Consider the following 18,317-nt stretch of genomic DNA (forward strand, 5'->3'; position numbering starts at 1 on the left):
CAATCTATTAGTTAATAGATTTAGTACTATACTTAAAAACTTCTACTTCCCTGATTAAAGAAATTTGCTAGGAAAGGAAAAGGAGGGACATAGCTATAACATTGCCAAGACTTGTTCCCTCAAGGGCACAGACTAATCTAACATATATTGTAACAAGGAAAAACTCTCTTAGCTATTTGATTCCAGGCATGAGTCATATCTGATAGCCAGTCATATAGTCATAGGGTATCAAAAGCCAAGGTCATTATTAACCAGGCAGGGAAATATCCTGTCCCAAAAGGAAATACCACAATGGGGAAAATGAGTCAAGAGGCTTCTATCTTAGGTCATGCCAAGGTCATCCCCTCATGTTTTCCCCAGGGACAGACATCCACCTGTCACAATTCCCTCATCCTCCATTAAAATGAAATCTCTTTGAATCAGTGACTGCCTCCAATATTCTCTCTGAATCCTCAGATTTTAGCACAGCATTTTGCATTTAAGGACTTAATAAATGCTTTTTCATTCATTTGTGGTGTTTCTGCCACTTCTTTTGATTAAAAAACATATATGTACATATTATATATACATTCACATGTATGTATATTTGGGACAAAACATCAAGCTATATGCACATAATATGTTCCATGTATCATATATAACATGTATATGACATATGTTATACCTATTATTATCATATCTATTTCACAATTGACAAAACAGAAATAAACAGAAGTTAAGTGACTTGCCCAGGGTCACACAGCCAATAAGTGTCTGAAGACTGGATATGAACTCAGATCTGCCTCACTCCAGGCCCAACATTCTATCTACTGTGCCACCAAGCTATATTTTAAGTTGAATCATTTTCATTAAGATATTCTGTAAAAACATATAAATTAAATTACCAAAAATAATTTAATCATTTATATAAAGATGTATATATACACATATATGCAGATGTGTATATATATCTTGATGTTTTATCCTAAACATAGCACTCTACATTCAAAGACAAAAAATAAAGTGTTCCTGACCTTAAGACATTTATATTCTTTTTTTTGTTTGTTTTTTGGGGGGGGGCAGGGCAACTGGGGTTAAGTGACTTGCCCAAGGTCACACAGCTAGTAAGTGTGTCAAGTGTCTGAGCTCGGATTTGAACTCAGGTCCTCCTGACTCCAGGGCCGGTGCTCTACTCACTGCACCACCTAGCTGCCCCTAAGACATTTATATTCTATTGAAAAGAGACAAGCTGAACACATAATATGTCCAAGGTAATGGGGGGGGGAATGTATTAGCAACTAGGGATTCAGAAAGGTCCCCAATAAGAAGGAGCATTTGTGTTGAGCTTTGAAAGAAAAAAGGGAAACCAAGAGGCACAGGTGAGGAAGAAGTGAATTCTAGGCATGAGGGACAACCTGTGCAAAGGCATGGAGATGAGACCTGGAATGTAATGCATGAGATATACCCACAATGTCTGGCCTAACTGTAAAGTACATGAGTAAATGAATGAAAAAGTATTTATTCAGTATTTACTGTGCCATGCATTGTTCTAAGCACTAGGGATACAAATAGAAAATCAAGACAACTCCTATTCTCAAAGAGCCCCCATCCTCATAGTGAAGGACAGCATGTAAAGGAAGGCTAAGCTGCAGGGTAGATGGAAAAACCCAGTGGTCCCCATGGCATAGCAGTAGAATGGACTGCAATACTCTGCGCTCAAGAGGATGCAGGGAAGTAATGTATAGCAAGGGCAGAATGAAGTCAAGTTATGTAGGGCTTCAAATGTCCAATAGAGATGTTTGTATTTGATACTAGAGTTTATTAGGCAAGGAGGTGCCACATGGTCAGATCTGTGCTTTAGGAAAATAGCTTTGGCAGCCAGGAGACTAGAAAGAACAAGGATGAGGGTATTTGGACACAAAAGGGGAGTTCAGAAGAGCCTAAATAACATATGTAAATGAATATGTAATCTTGTGCTCTAATATCTCTAGACTATTTTATAATTTGGAGTTGATCTCAGGTACAGAGATATCCTTCTATTCAATCTGCTGATAGCATTAAGCTGAAATACTGAGTTTATTACCCTCTGGATCATTTAATAATCAGTTAGTCCCCAAACTGACTGCTGTTAAAACCACTTCTCTTTCTAGGAGTTAACCATTAGTGATGACTCTTATTTTGCCACCACCCTAGTGCTGGAACACATCACCTCACACCTGGACTATTGCAATAGCCTGCTAATTGATCTCTCTGCCTCAAGTCTCTTTCCACACTGACCCTTTCTCCTCAGCTATCAAAGTGATCTTCCTAAAGCAAATCTGACCATATCACACCCCCCTTTCAACAAGCTCCACTAGCTCCCTATCACCTCCAGGATCAAATATAAAATCCTCTGCTTGGCATTCAAAGCCCTTCAGAACTTGGACCCCTCCTACCTTTTAAGTCTTCTTACACCCCACTCCCCTCCACGTACTCCAAAATGGAGTGACACTGAAACAAGACACTCGATCTCCTACCTCCAAGGGTTTTCACTCACTGGTGGACCCCCATGCCTATCTTTCCCTCCAGAAATCTACTTCCTAACCTCCTAGCATCAAGTCTCACCTTCTGCAAGAAGCCTTTCCTAATTCTCCTAATCTTAGTGCCTTCACTCTGAGACAACACCCAATTATCCTGTATATATCTTGCTTGCACATTGTTGTTTGCATGTTGTCTCCTCATTAGACTGCAAATCCTCAAAAGCAGGACTTTTTTTTTTTTGCTTTTCTTTGTATTCCCAGCACTTGGCACAGTACCTGGCACATAGCAGGCATTCAATGCTACTTGACTACGTTAGTTGACTGACTATTCCTGTCTGCTATGGCACCATCTAGTACTATAATTTCATTGTAGTTCGGCAAGTTTTCCTCAATTACAAGTTGATGGTTTTGCCTTATAAAAACTTATTTCTATCACTTCTCCTTCATTTTCTCTGTTCAAAAACTCTCATTGATCTGAGTAACCACTGAAGCATCCTTGCTTCAGACACTGATTTTAAAATGCTCCAATCTTTTTTCATTTGGATATGTGAAGAATGATCTTTTAACTTCTCATTTCTCCTTTTCTGTAACCCTTATTTTGGCTAGTTTCTGGTTCAGCCAACTAGTTACCAGACATAGTATACAACACTTTCGCCACTTCCTAAAAAGGTTGCTCATAAAAGCAGCTATGACCACTTCCTCCAAAAATAAAGAAAAAATGAAAACCTGTACTCCCAAGTGTGTAAATCTGAGCACTGAATTTTAAATGACCACCCTTCCACTTAGTATTTGCACAGCAATGGACACTGAATTGCTTCTATTTTATGCTTCAGTAAATAGCAATCACATTAATTAATCTCACTTCAAAGCCAGACCAGCCTATGACTCCCCAGATGACCTCTCCCCCTCTGATTGGTGACTTCCTCCCTACAACATCTATTTCAGGAAGTCTCCATACCAGCCATGACCACTTCACACCTAGACTATGACTCGTTGCACTAGTTCTCCACCATGAAGCACTGTTCTCTCTCCATTTCCCAACATTCCCCATGCCACTCCTACTTTTCAGCTCCCTTTTAAGTGCTGTCTTCCCCCACTGAAAGGTAAGCTTCTTGGGAGCTGGGACTGTCTTTCTTTCTGTTTGTATTTGTATTCCCAGATCTTAGCACAGTGCCTGGCACACAATAAGCACTTAAATGCTTTAGCTTTTATCTATTTTTGTTCTCCCCCTCATCTACCTGCTTGATCCCTGGCCTATAGAGCTGTTCATCTGCTCTGTACAGATGCTTTGGCTCAGTGACTAATACAGTTTGTCTTTTTGTTTCCGTTCCTCTCCTAGTAATATTAAGTGGTCTCGTTGCCTTTCAGAAAAGAATATTATCTAGCATCACAATATGATCGTGAGGTTTGCTGAATGCTCCTTTTATTTCAGGGTCCATATACCTGAATGATCTTCACATTGCAACTAAGGATGATACCTCAATGTGTCCTCTGAATATAACTGCTTCACTGTCTTTTGTTTCATCTCTTCTAGGGAGCAACTGCTGGTGATCATAATCTCTCCTTTTTGTTCTTGCCTTCATATTTTTTAAAGCTATGTGGTTTTAGTGATGGGCAAATAATGAAAACAATCCCAATATTAATTTTAGGTGAAATCTTTGATAAAAGAATGCTTCATGGGGATATACTCTATCCCCCAGATTTTCATAAGACTTCTTCCTGTAAAAGGCTAGGCCACAGAAGAAACAAGGAAGGCACTTCCTATAATCTATGCATGTTACAGTAGTCAAACAGAAAGCAAAATTCCCAGTTAACTAAAATTTTGGACTCTCATTGTCCCCAACTTGTGGGATAATAGAATACCTACTTGTACAAAGGTATTCTCAAGCTCACATTCCAGATGGCCCCTTTCCAAACACAGAAAACACCTTATGTAGGCAGCATAGTATAAAAGGATTAATGGATATATATTGCCTGCTGTTCTGTCCCCAATAAAGCACTCTGCATTAATTAACTTCATCTTATTGGTATTCACTGAGGAATAAAAGAAAAGCAAGAATTTAGAGTCAAAAGACCTGCTTTACATTCAACTCAATAAACATTTATTGAATGCCAACCCTGTGCCTGATGCTAGGAATACAAAGACAAAAATGAAATTGTGGCATGTGCACTAAAAACTATAGGGAACGGGCAGACTTAGAAAAGCCTTCATAGAGTAGTAGTACCTGTACTAAGCTTTAAAAGGAAGATGATTCTGAATGTCAAAGATGAGAAGAGAGGACATTCCAGGCCTGGGAGACCAATTATCTGAAATTAAAAAGAAGGGAAATGGACTGCCAAATTCAGGGAACAACTAGTACATGAGTTTAGTTGGAATACAGAATACAGGAAGAGGAATAATATGAAATGAGTCTGTCAGTCAATAAGTGTTTATTAAGTGTCTACTATGTACCACACCCTCTGCTAAGCACTGAGCTTTAAATGCTAAGCTAAGGAGTTTGCATTTTGTCCTAAGAGGCAAAAACAGGGAGCCACTGACAGATCTAGTCCAAGCTCTGTGAACTAAACAGCTATAGGCCCCCAGAAAGTTACTTAACCACTCTAAAACTCAGTTTCCTATCTATACTATGAAGGGACTAGATCTTAGTATAAGTCTTTTCCAGGTCCAAAATTTTATGTCTCTCCAATGTAATTAGCAAGGTTACTGATAGAGGACACCTTTACCAAAACTAAAGAGAGTGGTAACAGGTAATTGCACATTACCTGCCACTGCCCTGAGGTTTGCTCCCATCACTTCCCCCACAGAGCAGTCAAGCCATTTTCCACCTAACTTGCAGCAGCTTTTAGGTCCCAACCCTGAGTCCAACAAGACAACTGAGCTGCCCTGAAATATTCCTATGGCCCTTCCCCACTCAGTCTTTTGTCTTCCTTGATAAAAGCAATAAAAATAAAACTAATGGATAATGATGATATTGTTTGAAGGAAAAGAGAGGAGATGCTGAAGAACCTACCAAGCATATTTACAGCTGTGGCCCAGGCAAATCAGTGATTTACTATATTAATCAGCAGCCTGTCACTCAAGTACAAAGATATCATGACTATTTTGCAAAATAGAAAACTACTCATTATCATAAAAGACACAAGACCAGAGGAAAGGAAGGAGCCCCACCTAGCCCTAGGATGCAGACGTTAAAACACCTACACCTGGATGAACAGCTCCCCCTGCCAGGTTGGGCTCTGTGGTATAACTGCCCACCATTAATTGTCAAGGAGATCACTCTAGGCAGGTGGCAGAGGAAGAAAGCTGCCAAGTAACAGTTAGGGAACGGTTTGGAGAGAGAGGATGAGAAGACATTTATACCATTGCAGCTGGCTCTGAAATTATTACTAATTTCTACCTGTTCTACAAACACCAGTCAACCTCTGATTTCAAGAGCATCAGTTAGAAGATTTAAAAACCTACTGGATTCCAGAGAATGGTGGAATGGAAAATGAAAAACTTCTTGTGCTCATATTAACTTACGTTTCCATTTGCCAGGGTGCAAAATGTCATGAAAACACGTAAGACACAAAGAAAAAGAAGTTCTCACTCAACATGAGTTGTAGAGGAAAGACTAATGCAATTTTCAAGTGAGCCTTTCATTTAAATTTTACAGATCAATCTAGTCCTCAGAAAAGCAGAACCCTGATAAGTCAGAAAAGGACAACCCATCTTTCAAAACCTAAGCTATTCCTGAGTAGAAAGAGAAAATATAAGTATAGAAAGTATCTTTATGGGTGACAAGAAAAAACCACCAGAAGACGACAAGCAACTCATTTTCACTTATAAAACGCAAAGTCAACACTCCAAAAGTGGAAGTCTAACAGTAAATCCTACCGGAGCTACAATTACTTTCTCCTGTGGATCCAAGTGGCAGGGATGCCTAATTGACTCATAAATCACCCACCAGCTTTAGGTATATTGGAAGTTGTTATTGTCGTTCAGTCTTTCAGTTATGTCTGACTCTTCATGACCCCACAGACCACAAAATGCTAATACTGTCCATGGGGTTTTCTTAGCAAAGATACTGGAGTGATTTGATATTTCCTTCTCCAGCGGTTTAAGTCAAACAGAAGTTAAGTGACTTGCCAATGGTCACACAGCTATTATGTATCCGAAGCCACATTTGAACTCAGGTCTGCCTGACTACTCCATGTTGGAAGTGCCATAACTTTAACATTGCATAATGTTAAATTTCCTCTTTAAATGTAGAAAGAAATTTGAAAACAGCTTTTCCCATCAATATTTCCTGTGGAAAGTAGGAGGATAGGAATATTCTAGTGTTAAAGGGGAAGCTACTTATTTTCCACACATTTTAAACACATTTCAACAAGAGTAAGTCTCAGGATCATTTTGTTCCATACTGACCTTTAATATATTTCGGCCATCAAATGATTCTCTTTCCCGAGGGCCAGATTTGCCTGCTGGGGCACTATTCCTATCTTCAGCTGTAAACATATCAAACTGAAAATTAGAAGAGGTGGTTGGAAGGTATATTTTTCTCCTTCAATCTTAAAAAAGCCAATTTTTAAAATATTTACGCACATCTGGGAGCACACTACTACTAGAGAAGTCAAGTGATCTAGATTCGAATCCTGGCTAGGCTATGCCACTAACCAGCTATGTGACCTGTACAAGTCACTAAAATACTCTGGCTCCAGTTTCCCCATGTACAAAAGGAGAGAGTTGGATAAGATGAGTTTTAAGATTCCTTCTAGCTCCATTCTATGATTGTATGGCCTTGATGAAACTTTAAATACACATATATATGCTTTAGAACTTAGCTTAGGTTTTCAAGAGTGGCCGTCATACAAATGTCTAAATTCAAATTTATAGTGGTGACTAATATCTTGATTTAAAGATTTACCACAAATATGAAAATTCACTGTCCTCTGAATAAAACCATCACCATCATAGAGACTTTTTTGAGTTTTTCCCCTACATTTTCACAACACACTTTCCCTTACCATCTCCCCCTCGTGGCCAAAGGCAAGCACTGCATGATAGCCAACCAGAGTCAGTAAGGCAGATTTCTCTAATGCTGAAAGCAAACAGTATTACCAGGGGAACAAATTCAAGACACTGGTAAACCTTTGATCACGCCCTTTAATGTCAACTTGTTCTAGGAAGCTTGGAATGAAGTTTGCTAAGATATTTAACACAATGACTTCTATCAAAATACTGTTAAGGAAAAGGAAGAACAGGAAAGGCACAAATTTAATTCCTTTTATGTTCTAAAAAATAAAAGTCAACAGAGGTAAATTTGTAAGATCATTTAAATATCAGGTTATTTTTCCAGTTATTTTCTGAAAATACATTATTTTTCTGATATTCCCCAAGAAATTCTTCTCATTTTGAGTAAGCCCTAATAGATGACACAGACATAGACTGCCATGCCAGAGCTGGTATATCAACAGATGCAGCAACTACCAACTGCTCTCTATTTTAGTTAGCCCATTGGTACTACAGATGGTTAGCTACCTAACGACTGCTGTAAACAGAAGTATTCTCCCAGTTATATAATCTATGTACATCTAGCAAAGCCTACAACATTTTTGCACAACTCAGGATAAATTTCATAATGATATCCCAAATGTTCTATGCATTTTGTAGTGCTATTTAAAGGAAGTGAGGATATTCTATCAGAAAAAGAAAATAAAATTCAGAACCCTTGATTCTATACAAGAATAAAGCAAGGAATTTTAAGGACTTTGACTAAGTCAAAGATAGACTTTGAGACTTTTCACTGTCTCACTGTCCCCAACTGTAAAAGAGTAGCTGAACAGTGATTTGTGGAGTTAGGGGAAGGAGAAGAAATTCTTAGATGAAATACAATATAAAATCTCAAAACACAAGCACTGTAAGATAAGTAAGGAGCTAAGTACTGGTGTGCTGCAATGACTCTAACCAAACAGTGCTGCTGTTAAAAGTTTTCCAATAGGGTCTCTGATCATACTATATGTCTCAGAGAAATAAAAAGAAACACAACTGATGGCTAATACTTGTCTTTGGTCTTGTTGACCAAAACAGGATCACAAGTCCATGAGGCATGCATTGCAACTGGATTTATTACAACAGAAAGGCACATGCATGTGGAAATTCCCTACACCAAAAAGCCCAGTGGTGTAGGGAAAGCCTTCATATTTAAGTTACAGAGAAAAAGGGAAATCATAGGAGAGGGGGAAAAGGACTAATGTAATTTCCTCCTCCTGAAGGGGAGGAAAAATCATAAATAGATAAAAAAACAAAAATCAATGAAATAAATAAATAAATAACAGAAATCATAAATAAGTAAAGTAAAGTAAAATAAAGTAAAATCATGAATAAGTAAAATGGCAACAGCTGCATTCTTTTCCCTTGGGAAATGCTAGACTATAAAGATATAATGGCCTGCTTATCTACAAAGGTCCTAGCTGCAGAGTTCTCAGGTAGCAGACTGACTGGCAACTGTCTTGACTCCCAAGGACACACGGGGAGCTCAGCTTGGAGTGCAAACAAAAACTCATGTAAGCTGAGGGGGAGCTTTGTCCTAGACATGTTCAGGGCCTCCTACATACTCCAGGTGCAATGTTTCTGGAAAACATGGCAACTCAAAAAGACAAGTTCAGGGGACCCCTTAACACTCTTAATACTAACATTTTGAATCTGCAATTCCAGATCCTGATAAGAATGCCCTATCTCACTTCTTCTAAAACTGAAGTCAGGGTGCCACCAAGTGAAATAAAACGTATATTATGCAATGTGTGTTCACAATAATCTGTGTGAAATGAATTTATGAGTAAGCCATATTCTACATTTACCAAGGGAGAGGTTATTCTTTGAAGGTATATTGCAATGACCCTTCCAGTAAGATGAAAGGTCTTTCTGAAACATAAATGATCATTTCTCCCCACCCACCCCAACTGTACTTTCTGAGTTCTAATGGTACAAGTAGAAATATGAAAGCTTCTTAGCTCTACATTAAATGTATCCCAACTATTTCCTCCTACATTCATCAAAACAAAATATTAGATCTCAAAAACTATAAGAATTGGCATCTTATGATAGCCTGTCCAATTTCAGCCCTAGGAATTCACTATGTACTCACCCAATTAGAGGCTATATCCTCTAAGGTACATACCAGTGGGATCTTTCCTGAATAGAGTGTTCATGACTGTAGCATGGAGTTTCACTCTGTCCCATTCCTTCATCATCAATCCAGACAACACAAACCGTTCTACCAACTGGTCAGCTATCAACTGCAGCCTAGAAAAATTGAGGACATGCAGGGGTAAATCAGTGCATAATAAAGAGACCTCATTACCAAGAGAGCTTACTTAGCTGGGTTCTTCAGTCCTCGGGAAAAATCTTTGAAATGCATGACATGAATAACAAATGAATAGCAAATTTCATATTATTTATTTATTTCAAATAAGGCTGCTACAAAATTAATTTCTCAGACAGAATATCCCATCATAACATTAGGATCACTAAGTAAGGAGCCATAGTAAAACATGCAGAATCACAAAACTTAAAACCAGCAGAATTAAGGGCTTTTCAAGATCATCGAGTCTAACTACTCCCTCTTTTAAAGATGTGAAAACTGAAGCCCAAACAGGTAAGCTCACTTATCTAAGGTCACATAGCTCCTGAGTGGCAGGCAGATCTAGGGCCAGGTCCCAAATCTCCTTAACTCCCAGGCACAGAAGTTTTTTCCCACTTCCTGAAACTGTCTTTCATACTACACTATACTTGAGGGATCAAGCATGTTAAAAACTTATATTAGCTCACTTTTCCTTTAGGATAAGTCTTTTAAGTTTTTTTGATGATCAGCCAACAATTTCCAAAGGATTTAGACATTTCCCAATCACAAAACAACTTATATTTAAACAAAAAGCCATACACTAAAACATTCACTGCAAGTATAAGGCATGGGCTTTCCTTGGAGCATGATACTCAGTTTTGCTGGGTAGGTGATTTTTGGTTTTAATCCTAGCTCCATGGACCTCCAGAATATCGTATTCCAAGGCTTTCGATCCCTTAATGTAGAAGCTGCTAGATCTTGTATTATTCTGATTATGTTTCCACAATACTCAAATTGTTTCTTTCTGGCTGCTTACAGTATTTTCTCCTTGATCTGGGAGCTCTGGAATTTGGCGACAATATTCCTAGGAGTTTTCTTTTTGGGATCTTTTTGAGGGGGCGATCTGTGGATTCTTTCAATTTCTATTTTACCCTCTGGCTCTAGAATATCAGGGCAGCTCTCCTTGATAATTTCTTGAAAGATGATATCTAGGCTCTTTTTTTGATCATGGCTTTCAGGTAGTCCAATAATTTTTAAATTATCTCTCCTGGATCTATTCTCCAGGTCAGTGGTTTTTCCAATGAGACATTTCACATTGCCTTTCAAGGCATTCTTCTCCTCGTTGGCTTTTTGGAGCTCTTTTGCCATTTGAGTTAGTCTATTTTTTAAGGTGGTGTTGTCTTCAGTATTTTTTTCTGTATATTTTTGGGTCTCCTTTAGCAAGTCATTGACTTGTTTTTCATGGTTTTCTCGCATCCTTCTCATTTCTCTTCCCAATTTTTCCTCTACTTCTCTAACTTGCTTTTCCAAATCCTTTTTCAGCTCTTCCATGGCCTGAGACCAGTTCATGTTTTTTCTTGGAGGCTTTTGATGTAGGCTCTTTGACTTTGTTGACTTCTTCTGGTTGTATGTTTTGGTCTTCTTTGTCACCAAAGAAAGATTCCAAAGTCTGAGACTGAATCTGAGTCCGTTTTCACTGCCTGGCCATGTTCCCAGCCAACTTACTTGACCCTTGAGTTTTTTGTCAGGGTATGACTGCTTGTAAAGAGTACTTTGTTCCAAGCTTGAGGGGATATGCTGTTGTTTTCAGAGCTATTTCTATACAGCCAGCTCTGCCACACCAGTACTCCTCCCCCAAGAACCTCCAACCTGGACCTGACTCAGATCTTCAGCAGGCTCTTCACTCCCGCTCTGATCTGTCACTTAATTCCTCCCACCAGGTGGGCTTGGGGCCAGAAGCAACTGTAGCTATAGTTCTGTAGCTGCACCACCTCCATTCTCCCCAGGACAGTGGCCGAATTGCAAACTCCTTTCACTCTGTCCCCTGCAGCTTTTCCCACTAACCTTCTCTGTTGTCTTTGGTGTTTGTGGGTTGAGAAGTCTGGTAACTGCCACAGCTCACTGATTCAGGGCGCTAGCACCTGTTCTGCCTGGCTCCTGGTCTGGTTGGTCCAGCCCCTGCCCACGCTGGGCTCTGCTCTCCTCCACTCCCAGCTCCATGCGCAACTGACCTCACCCAGTGACCATCCAGGCTGTCCTGGGCTGGAGCCCTGCTTCCCTCTGCTATTTTGTGGGTTCTGCAGTTCTAGAATTTGTTCACTGCCATTTTTTATAGGTTTTTGGAGGGACTTGGCAGGGAGCTCACTCAAGTCCCTGCTTTCCAGCTGCCATCTTGGCTCCGCCCCCAACTATCCCCTTCTGAAAATCAGGTACAGGAAAGGGTCTTTTTTTTTTTACTTGGGGAAGGAGAATGAAGACTATACAAAGACGTTAGAGAGAAAAGGCAACTTTAGGGAGACAGGAGCTGCTTAGAAATGTCTCTGGATAATTAATACCAGGTATTATTGTGGATATTTCATAAGATCTCTATAACTTACAAACCCTTAATAACAGGAAGTTTACAGAGTTTGGGAAGGCTAATTCTATCAGAAACTAGAGTTTATTCAACTGAGCCTATGTCTTTTCAATATAATAATGCCAATACAAACTGCATATGTATAGTGAGACTTCAATCAACATCAAGTCTCTGCAGCTCTCCAGCTTTCTTCCTGTTTCAAAAATCTATAATGCCCATAACAGCCAAATAGCACCTACTAGAACTAATACTATAATGATATAACCAAAAGACTGTTAGACCCAAGGCAACTGATTTTATCCTTTCTACTATCCTTATGACCACTATTCACTTTTCTTTCATTTTCCACCAGGGGCCACCACCAACGACACCTTCTAATTCTGAACAAAAATAATTAGAGCCCAGGACTGATTTTATTGTCAGGAAGGAGAAACATCATAACCACTTGTTTCCCAGGTCAGAAAAAATTTCAATATTCAGTCCAGGTATTCTATGATCCATATAAATTTTTTCATAAGGCCATATGCTAATTTGAAGTAGGCAGGCAGAATCTCTTGAGTTCTTCCCCCTTATGGATTAAAACTTCATACATAAATATACATATAAATGTGTGTATATTTATATCAGTGAATTTAAAAATTAGAAGTGACAAAGATGAAAATGATTATCACTGTGGATGACACACAAATTGATAGAGAAGAGCCTAAATAAAAGTGGTGCTTTGTTATGTTCTAAAACTAATTAAGAAAATAAAACACATTTCTTTCATTTTAAATGGGACAAGACTTTTCTTTTTACTATAAGAATCGGCATTGGAACACAGTCTGTCCCTGTACCCAAACCAAATATATTTAAAGGTGCCTTCCCTTCCAAAAACCCTAGAAGTTATGTGTACTTAAAACAAGGTAAATTCATTCTCTTACAATCCATTACTCATTTTTTCCATGTAGTACTCCCATGTAGGACTAGAAAGAAATAAGAGTCTACCCCATACAATGATTCTTGGACATTCTGAATGTGTTAAATTTTCTTCTTACTCTTAAAACTTAGCTAAACCCATGACCAAGGTCCACTCTAAACTCATTCTGAAAAATATTAATTCTCTACAGTGATCCCCTATGATCTGAAAAGTCACTAGGAAGTCAAGTCAGTTCTAGGGTCACTCTGAAGTTCCTATCTGCTTGGCCATATGATTTAATACTTGTGCTCCAATTATCCTCTAATTCCAGTATTTAAACATTTAAAATTTCATGAACTGTCACATCTACATCATATATGTTACTTTAAGCAACAAGACAAAGAGGCTGATGCACATATAAATCAACGAACAATCATTCGTTAAGCTCCTACAACATGCCAGGTCCTATCCTAAGCACTGGGAATATAAAGAGAAAAATGAAACACCTAATATCTCCAGCAAAAATCCCTTGCAAAAAATACCAATTTTGCCAGCCCACAGAGGAAGCTAGATGGCACAGTGGATAGAGTGCTGGGCCTGGAGTCAGGAAGACTCCTGATTTCATATCTGGCCTAATACATTTACTAGGTGTGTGACCCTGGGCAAGTCACTTAACCCTGTTTACTTCAGTTTCCTCATCTGTAAAATAAGCTGGAGAAAGAAATGGAAAATTACTCCAGCATCTTTGCCAAGAAAACCCCAAACTGAGTCATGTAGAGTTGGACCTTAATGAAATGACTAAACAATAATAACCAACCCAAAAGAGTACACTGATATGATTGAAAGTCTGTTCATTTTCTACTACCAAAAAATGTCATAGTGACCTTACTTCTCACTAACATAAAAGATCCCAAAAGTTAAAACAATTTATCACTAGGATAAATAATGAAATAGTGTAATATGTTAATTTTTATTTACAGTAATACTTGTAGACACCTTCCAAAGAAAATAGAAGGGAAACACAAACAAGACACTCACCGGTCAGAGCCATCCTTCATGTGGACTTTAGCATAAAGAACATCCATCATGCTAGGATCATCATTCATGTACTCTATCCCCAACATCTCTGCTAACAGGGGTTTACCTCCAGCAATTTTGCTTCAAAGAAAAAAAAAAAGTAAAGGAAGATTCATGTCACTAAACTAAGAGAGTCATCTACAATGAGACATGTTCAATACACAGATCCACAACAAAACAGTAGTACTTCTTAATGTCATTATTCCAAACTTAAACCAGGGACTACTACACATTTCCCTAGAGCTAAAAGCAAAGCCAAGTAAAACTTACATAATTTACCATGGATTATTTTTTTGTCTTTTTTTTATTCTGAACTTAAATACAAAAAAGTAAACATTTTTATATACAAGAAACACAAAAGAGGACTGTAAAAAAAAGTGGAAATTTCCATTTCACACTACTTGCTTTTTTTACAAATAAAATATAAATTCCACACATTACTTTCACCTGTCCTGCTTATCTATGCTTTCTTTTGAACTTCCTTCTGCTCACAATGAATTTTTAAAAAATATTTTACCCTTAACTTAAATGCCTAAAAAGAACATGTCCATGTACACAATAGAAATCAAAACGAGGATTATATATGAAAACATAAGTCTCCATTTTATAGCATTTGCTTTTTTTAAGTGTATAATAAATTCAACATGTTACTTCAAAACTACCTGCTCATCTGGGCTTCCTTCTGAACTTTCTTCTCTTCTGTGTATTTTAAAAAATGTTTCAATGGCCCTCTTTTCTTGGCATCACTATTACTAATCTCTCTTCCTCCAACACCCTTCACATTTAGCTGAGATAAAATGGAGGGGGCGGAGAACCTTATAACAAATAAGCATACTCAAGCAAAATTATTGCACACAGTGGCCATGTCCAAAAATGTATGTCTCTGAACTTTTGGTGCCCATCAGCTGTCAGGCAGTGTGTAAAATGCTTCATTATTGACCCTCTGAAAATACAGCTGATCACTGCAATGTTCTGAATTAGTCTAAGTTGCTTTTCTCCTGGTTCTGATCACTTCACTATGTCAACTAATGTTAGCCAGGATTCTCTAAAATCATCTCGTAGATCATTTCTTACAGCATGATAATAGTGTATTACATTCCAGTACCATGATTTTTTCAGCCATTCTCTGTCAAAGAGGCAATCTAAGGTACCCCCTTATATTCTAGTTCTTTTTTTTTCTCTTTTAATTTGATTTTCAGGATCACAAAATCTGTTTTGGTTCTGACTATTCCCTCTTCCCGGTATTTCTCTTGATTTTCTTTCATCCCCACTTGTTTCCCTGTTGAGTTTGATGTATTTCTACTCCAAACTGTTTCTGTGAGTGTTGCTTAACTACTTCAGATCAGAATGAGGTTCATCTGATGCCAGCTCCCACAAACCCTCTTCTCCTTTCTTTCACAAATAGCAATTATGAAATCTACAAGTTCAATCCCCTTCTTCCTCCTTTCTACATTAGTACATTTCTCTTACCTTCTCATTTCTTTTCCTTCTTAAAACCCTCAGAATAGAACCAATCTACCAGGGCCTCTTGTTTTTCTTATTTATCTCTTGAAATACCCTTTAAAGACATTCAGGCTCTAAAAAGATATTTGTTTTTTCTCTTCCTATTAGAATGATAAAGCTACATTATCATATAGCTCCTTCCAATTGCTCAAATAAATTTACCTTTATAGGTTTCCCCAGATTTTGTGTTTGCACTTCCAAGTTCTTATTTAGCTCTGGTCTTTTCATCAAAAATGCTTGGAAGTCTTCCATCCCATTAAAGATCCATTTTTTTCCCCTATAGGATTAAATTTAGCTTCGCAAGGTAAGTTATTCTTGCCTATAAGCCTTTATCTTTTGTCTTTTGAAAAACTGTGTTCAAAGATTTCCTCTCATTTTTAGTAGAAGCTGCCAGGTCTTGATGTCCTGAGTATGGTTCCTTGGGTATTTGAACTGCTTCTTTCCAGATGCTTTTACTAGTTTTTTTTTTCTTTGATGTGAGAATGCTGGATTTTGTCTATAACATTGACAGGACTTTTCCTTTTGGCATTTCCTTCAGGAGATGATCATTAAATTTTTTTTTTTAATTTTTAGTGATATCTTTTTATATAGCTAAAATTTCTCCTACTATTTCTCTCCCTCTCCCCTCCTGGAGAGTCATCCCATATAAAAAATAATATTTTTAAAGATCTCATTAGCTCCCAGAGATTTAAAAATCTTTATGCTGATGATTCTAAAGTCTATCTATCCAGCCCTAACCTCTCTACTGAAATCCAAGCTTATATCTCCAACTGCCTTTCAGATATATCGAACTGGTTGGCCAATAGAGATCTTAAACTCAACATGTCCAAAACTGAACTCATTATCTTTCCCCCAAACCTTTCCTCCATGATAACATCCCCCATACTATAGAGAGTGTCACCATCCTCTCAGGCTCAAAACCTAAGAGCTATCCTCAACTCCTCACTACCTCCCATCCCTCATATCCAATCTCTTGTCAAAGTCTGTCAATTTTTAACCTTTGCAGCATCTCTGGAATATGTGCCCTCCTCCCCTCTGACACTGCCACTCATCCTAGCTGCTGGTGGCTCTGCCTGCCTCAAGTCTCTACCTAGTCCAATCCATCCTCCATTCAGCCACCAAACTGATTTTCCTAAACCTCAGGTACAACTATGTCACCTTAATAGTATTCACCTAATCAATAAACTCCAGTGACTCCCTATTACCACCAAGATTAAATGTAAAATCCTCTATTTGGTGCTCAAAGCCCTTCATAACTTTGCCCCCTCCTACCTTTCCAGTCTTTTTATACCTTATGCCTTACAAGTGACACTGGCTCCCTGCTGTTGCACAAACAAAACATTCATCTCTACATTCCTGGCATTTTCTCTGGAAGTCTCCCATGCTTGGAATACTTTCCTTCCTCATCTCTACCTACTGCCTTTCCTGGTTTCCTTTAAGTTATAACTAAAATCTCATCTTCTACAGGGAGCTTTTCCTAATCCCACTTAATTCTAGTGCCTTCTCTCTGTTAATTATTTCCTCCTTATCCTGTATAGAGCTTGTTTGGACATATTTTCTTGCTTGTTGTCTCCCCAATTAGACTGTGAGCTCTTTTGGGGGCAGGGACTGTCATTTGACTATTTCTGTATTCCTAGCGCTTAGCACAGAGCCTGGCACATAGTAGGTATTTAATAAATGTTTGCTGACTGACAAAGACAATAAAAAAGAAAAAAAATGATCAATATATTTAAAAAGTCTGGGAACTAAGATAGAAGACTAAAGGCAGCAACCCAAATGCACTCCCCTCCAAAATCCCCCTAGAAACAACTTTAAAATAATGCCTCAAATCAAGTTTGGAGTGGCAGAGCCAATAAAAGGTTGAGAAGAGCCATTTTCCCAGACCAAGACAATTTAGGAAGTCAGTAAGAGAGCTCTATGACAACAGGCTGGGCCCAGGGACCAAAACAGTGGCAGCAGCTTCAGGAGATGGTAAGGGGGGATTGGACAAGTAATCAGAAAGAGATTACGGCGGATCCCTGTGCTATCAGTGGGCACGGTACCAAGTATTATTTAGCAACAGAACTGCCCATAAGCAGTTCTAGGTTACAGTTCCAGGGCAGAGAAGAACTCTGATAGCTGGTCACAAGACAGCAAGGGCCCTGGTCACAGTACCAGGACCAAGAGGTGAGCTAACAGCTACAGGATCTGGTCACAGTTCCAAAGCCAAGAGGAGTGCTAGGCCTTGAGGCTGCAGGAGAGCAGGGGCCCTTCCTTTGTAAAAACCAGAACACAGATCAGGAGAGCAGTGACCAAACCTCTCACTGCCTAAGACCACCTTGGAAGCACCAAAAACTTACAGACCCCCAGAACTAGCTCTAAAAACAGTAGCACAAAAATGCCTCAAAGACTGGAATAGTGCTTCCCCACCCTCAGGTGAACGGATCCCAAATTTAACATAACATTCAAAGTCAAGAAATAGGCAGGGAACAGTGACCAAACAACCAAAATGGAATTTAACCATCAAAAGCTACTACAGTGACAGGGAAGTTCAGGACAAAAACTCAATAGAAGAAAACAATGTGAAAACAACTACAATTAAAGCCTCAAAGAAAAATGCTAATTGGACCTAAGCTCAACAAGAATTTCTGGAAAAGTTAAAGAGAGAAGAGCGGTAGAGGAAA

At 38.6% G+C, this 18,317-nt stretch overlaps 1 protein-coding gene across 4 annotated transcripts in view; it reads right to left on the reverse strand.

Annotated features, from left to right (window-relative positions):
- The window catches only part of ASCC1 (activating signal cointegrator 1 complex subunit 1), a 131,627-nt gene that overhangs the window by 34,849 nt on the left and 78,461 nt on the right, over nt 1-18,317 (reverse strand). For all 4 annotated transcript variants that reach the window (XM_036734666.1, XM_036734665.1, XM_036734668.1 and 1 more), the window contains exons 7-9: nt 14,113-14,232; nt 9,659-9,783; nt 6,907-6,986 (exon numbers count right to left, since the gene is read on the reverse strand). In XM_036734666.1, coding sequence (XP_036590561.1) covers nt 6,907-6,986; nt 9,659-9,783; nt 14,113-14,232 — 325 coding nt within the window. The remainder of the gene's footprint in view (nt 1-6,906; nt 6,987-9,658; nt 9,784-14,112; nt 14,233-18,317) is intronic.

This window comes from Trichosurus vulpecula, chromosome 8 (genome assembly GCF_011100635.1).
Source record: "Trichosurus vulpecula isolate mTriVul1 chromosome 8, mTriVul1.pri, whole genome shotgun sequence".
Classification (NCBI taxonomy): Eukaryota; Metazoa; Chordata; class Mammalia; order Diprotodontia; family Phalangeridae; genus Trichosurus; species Trichosurus vulpecula.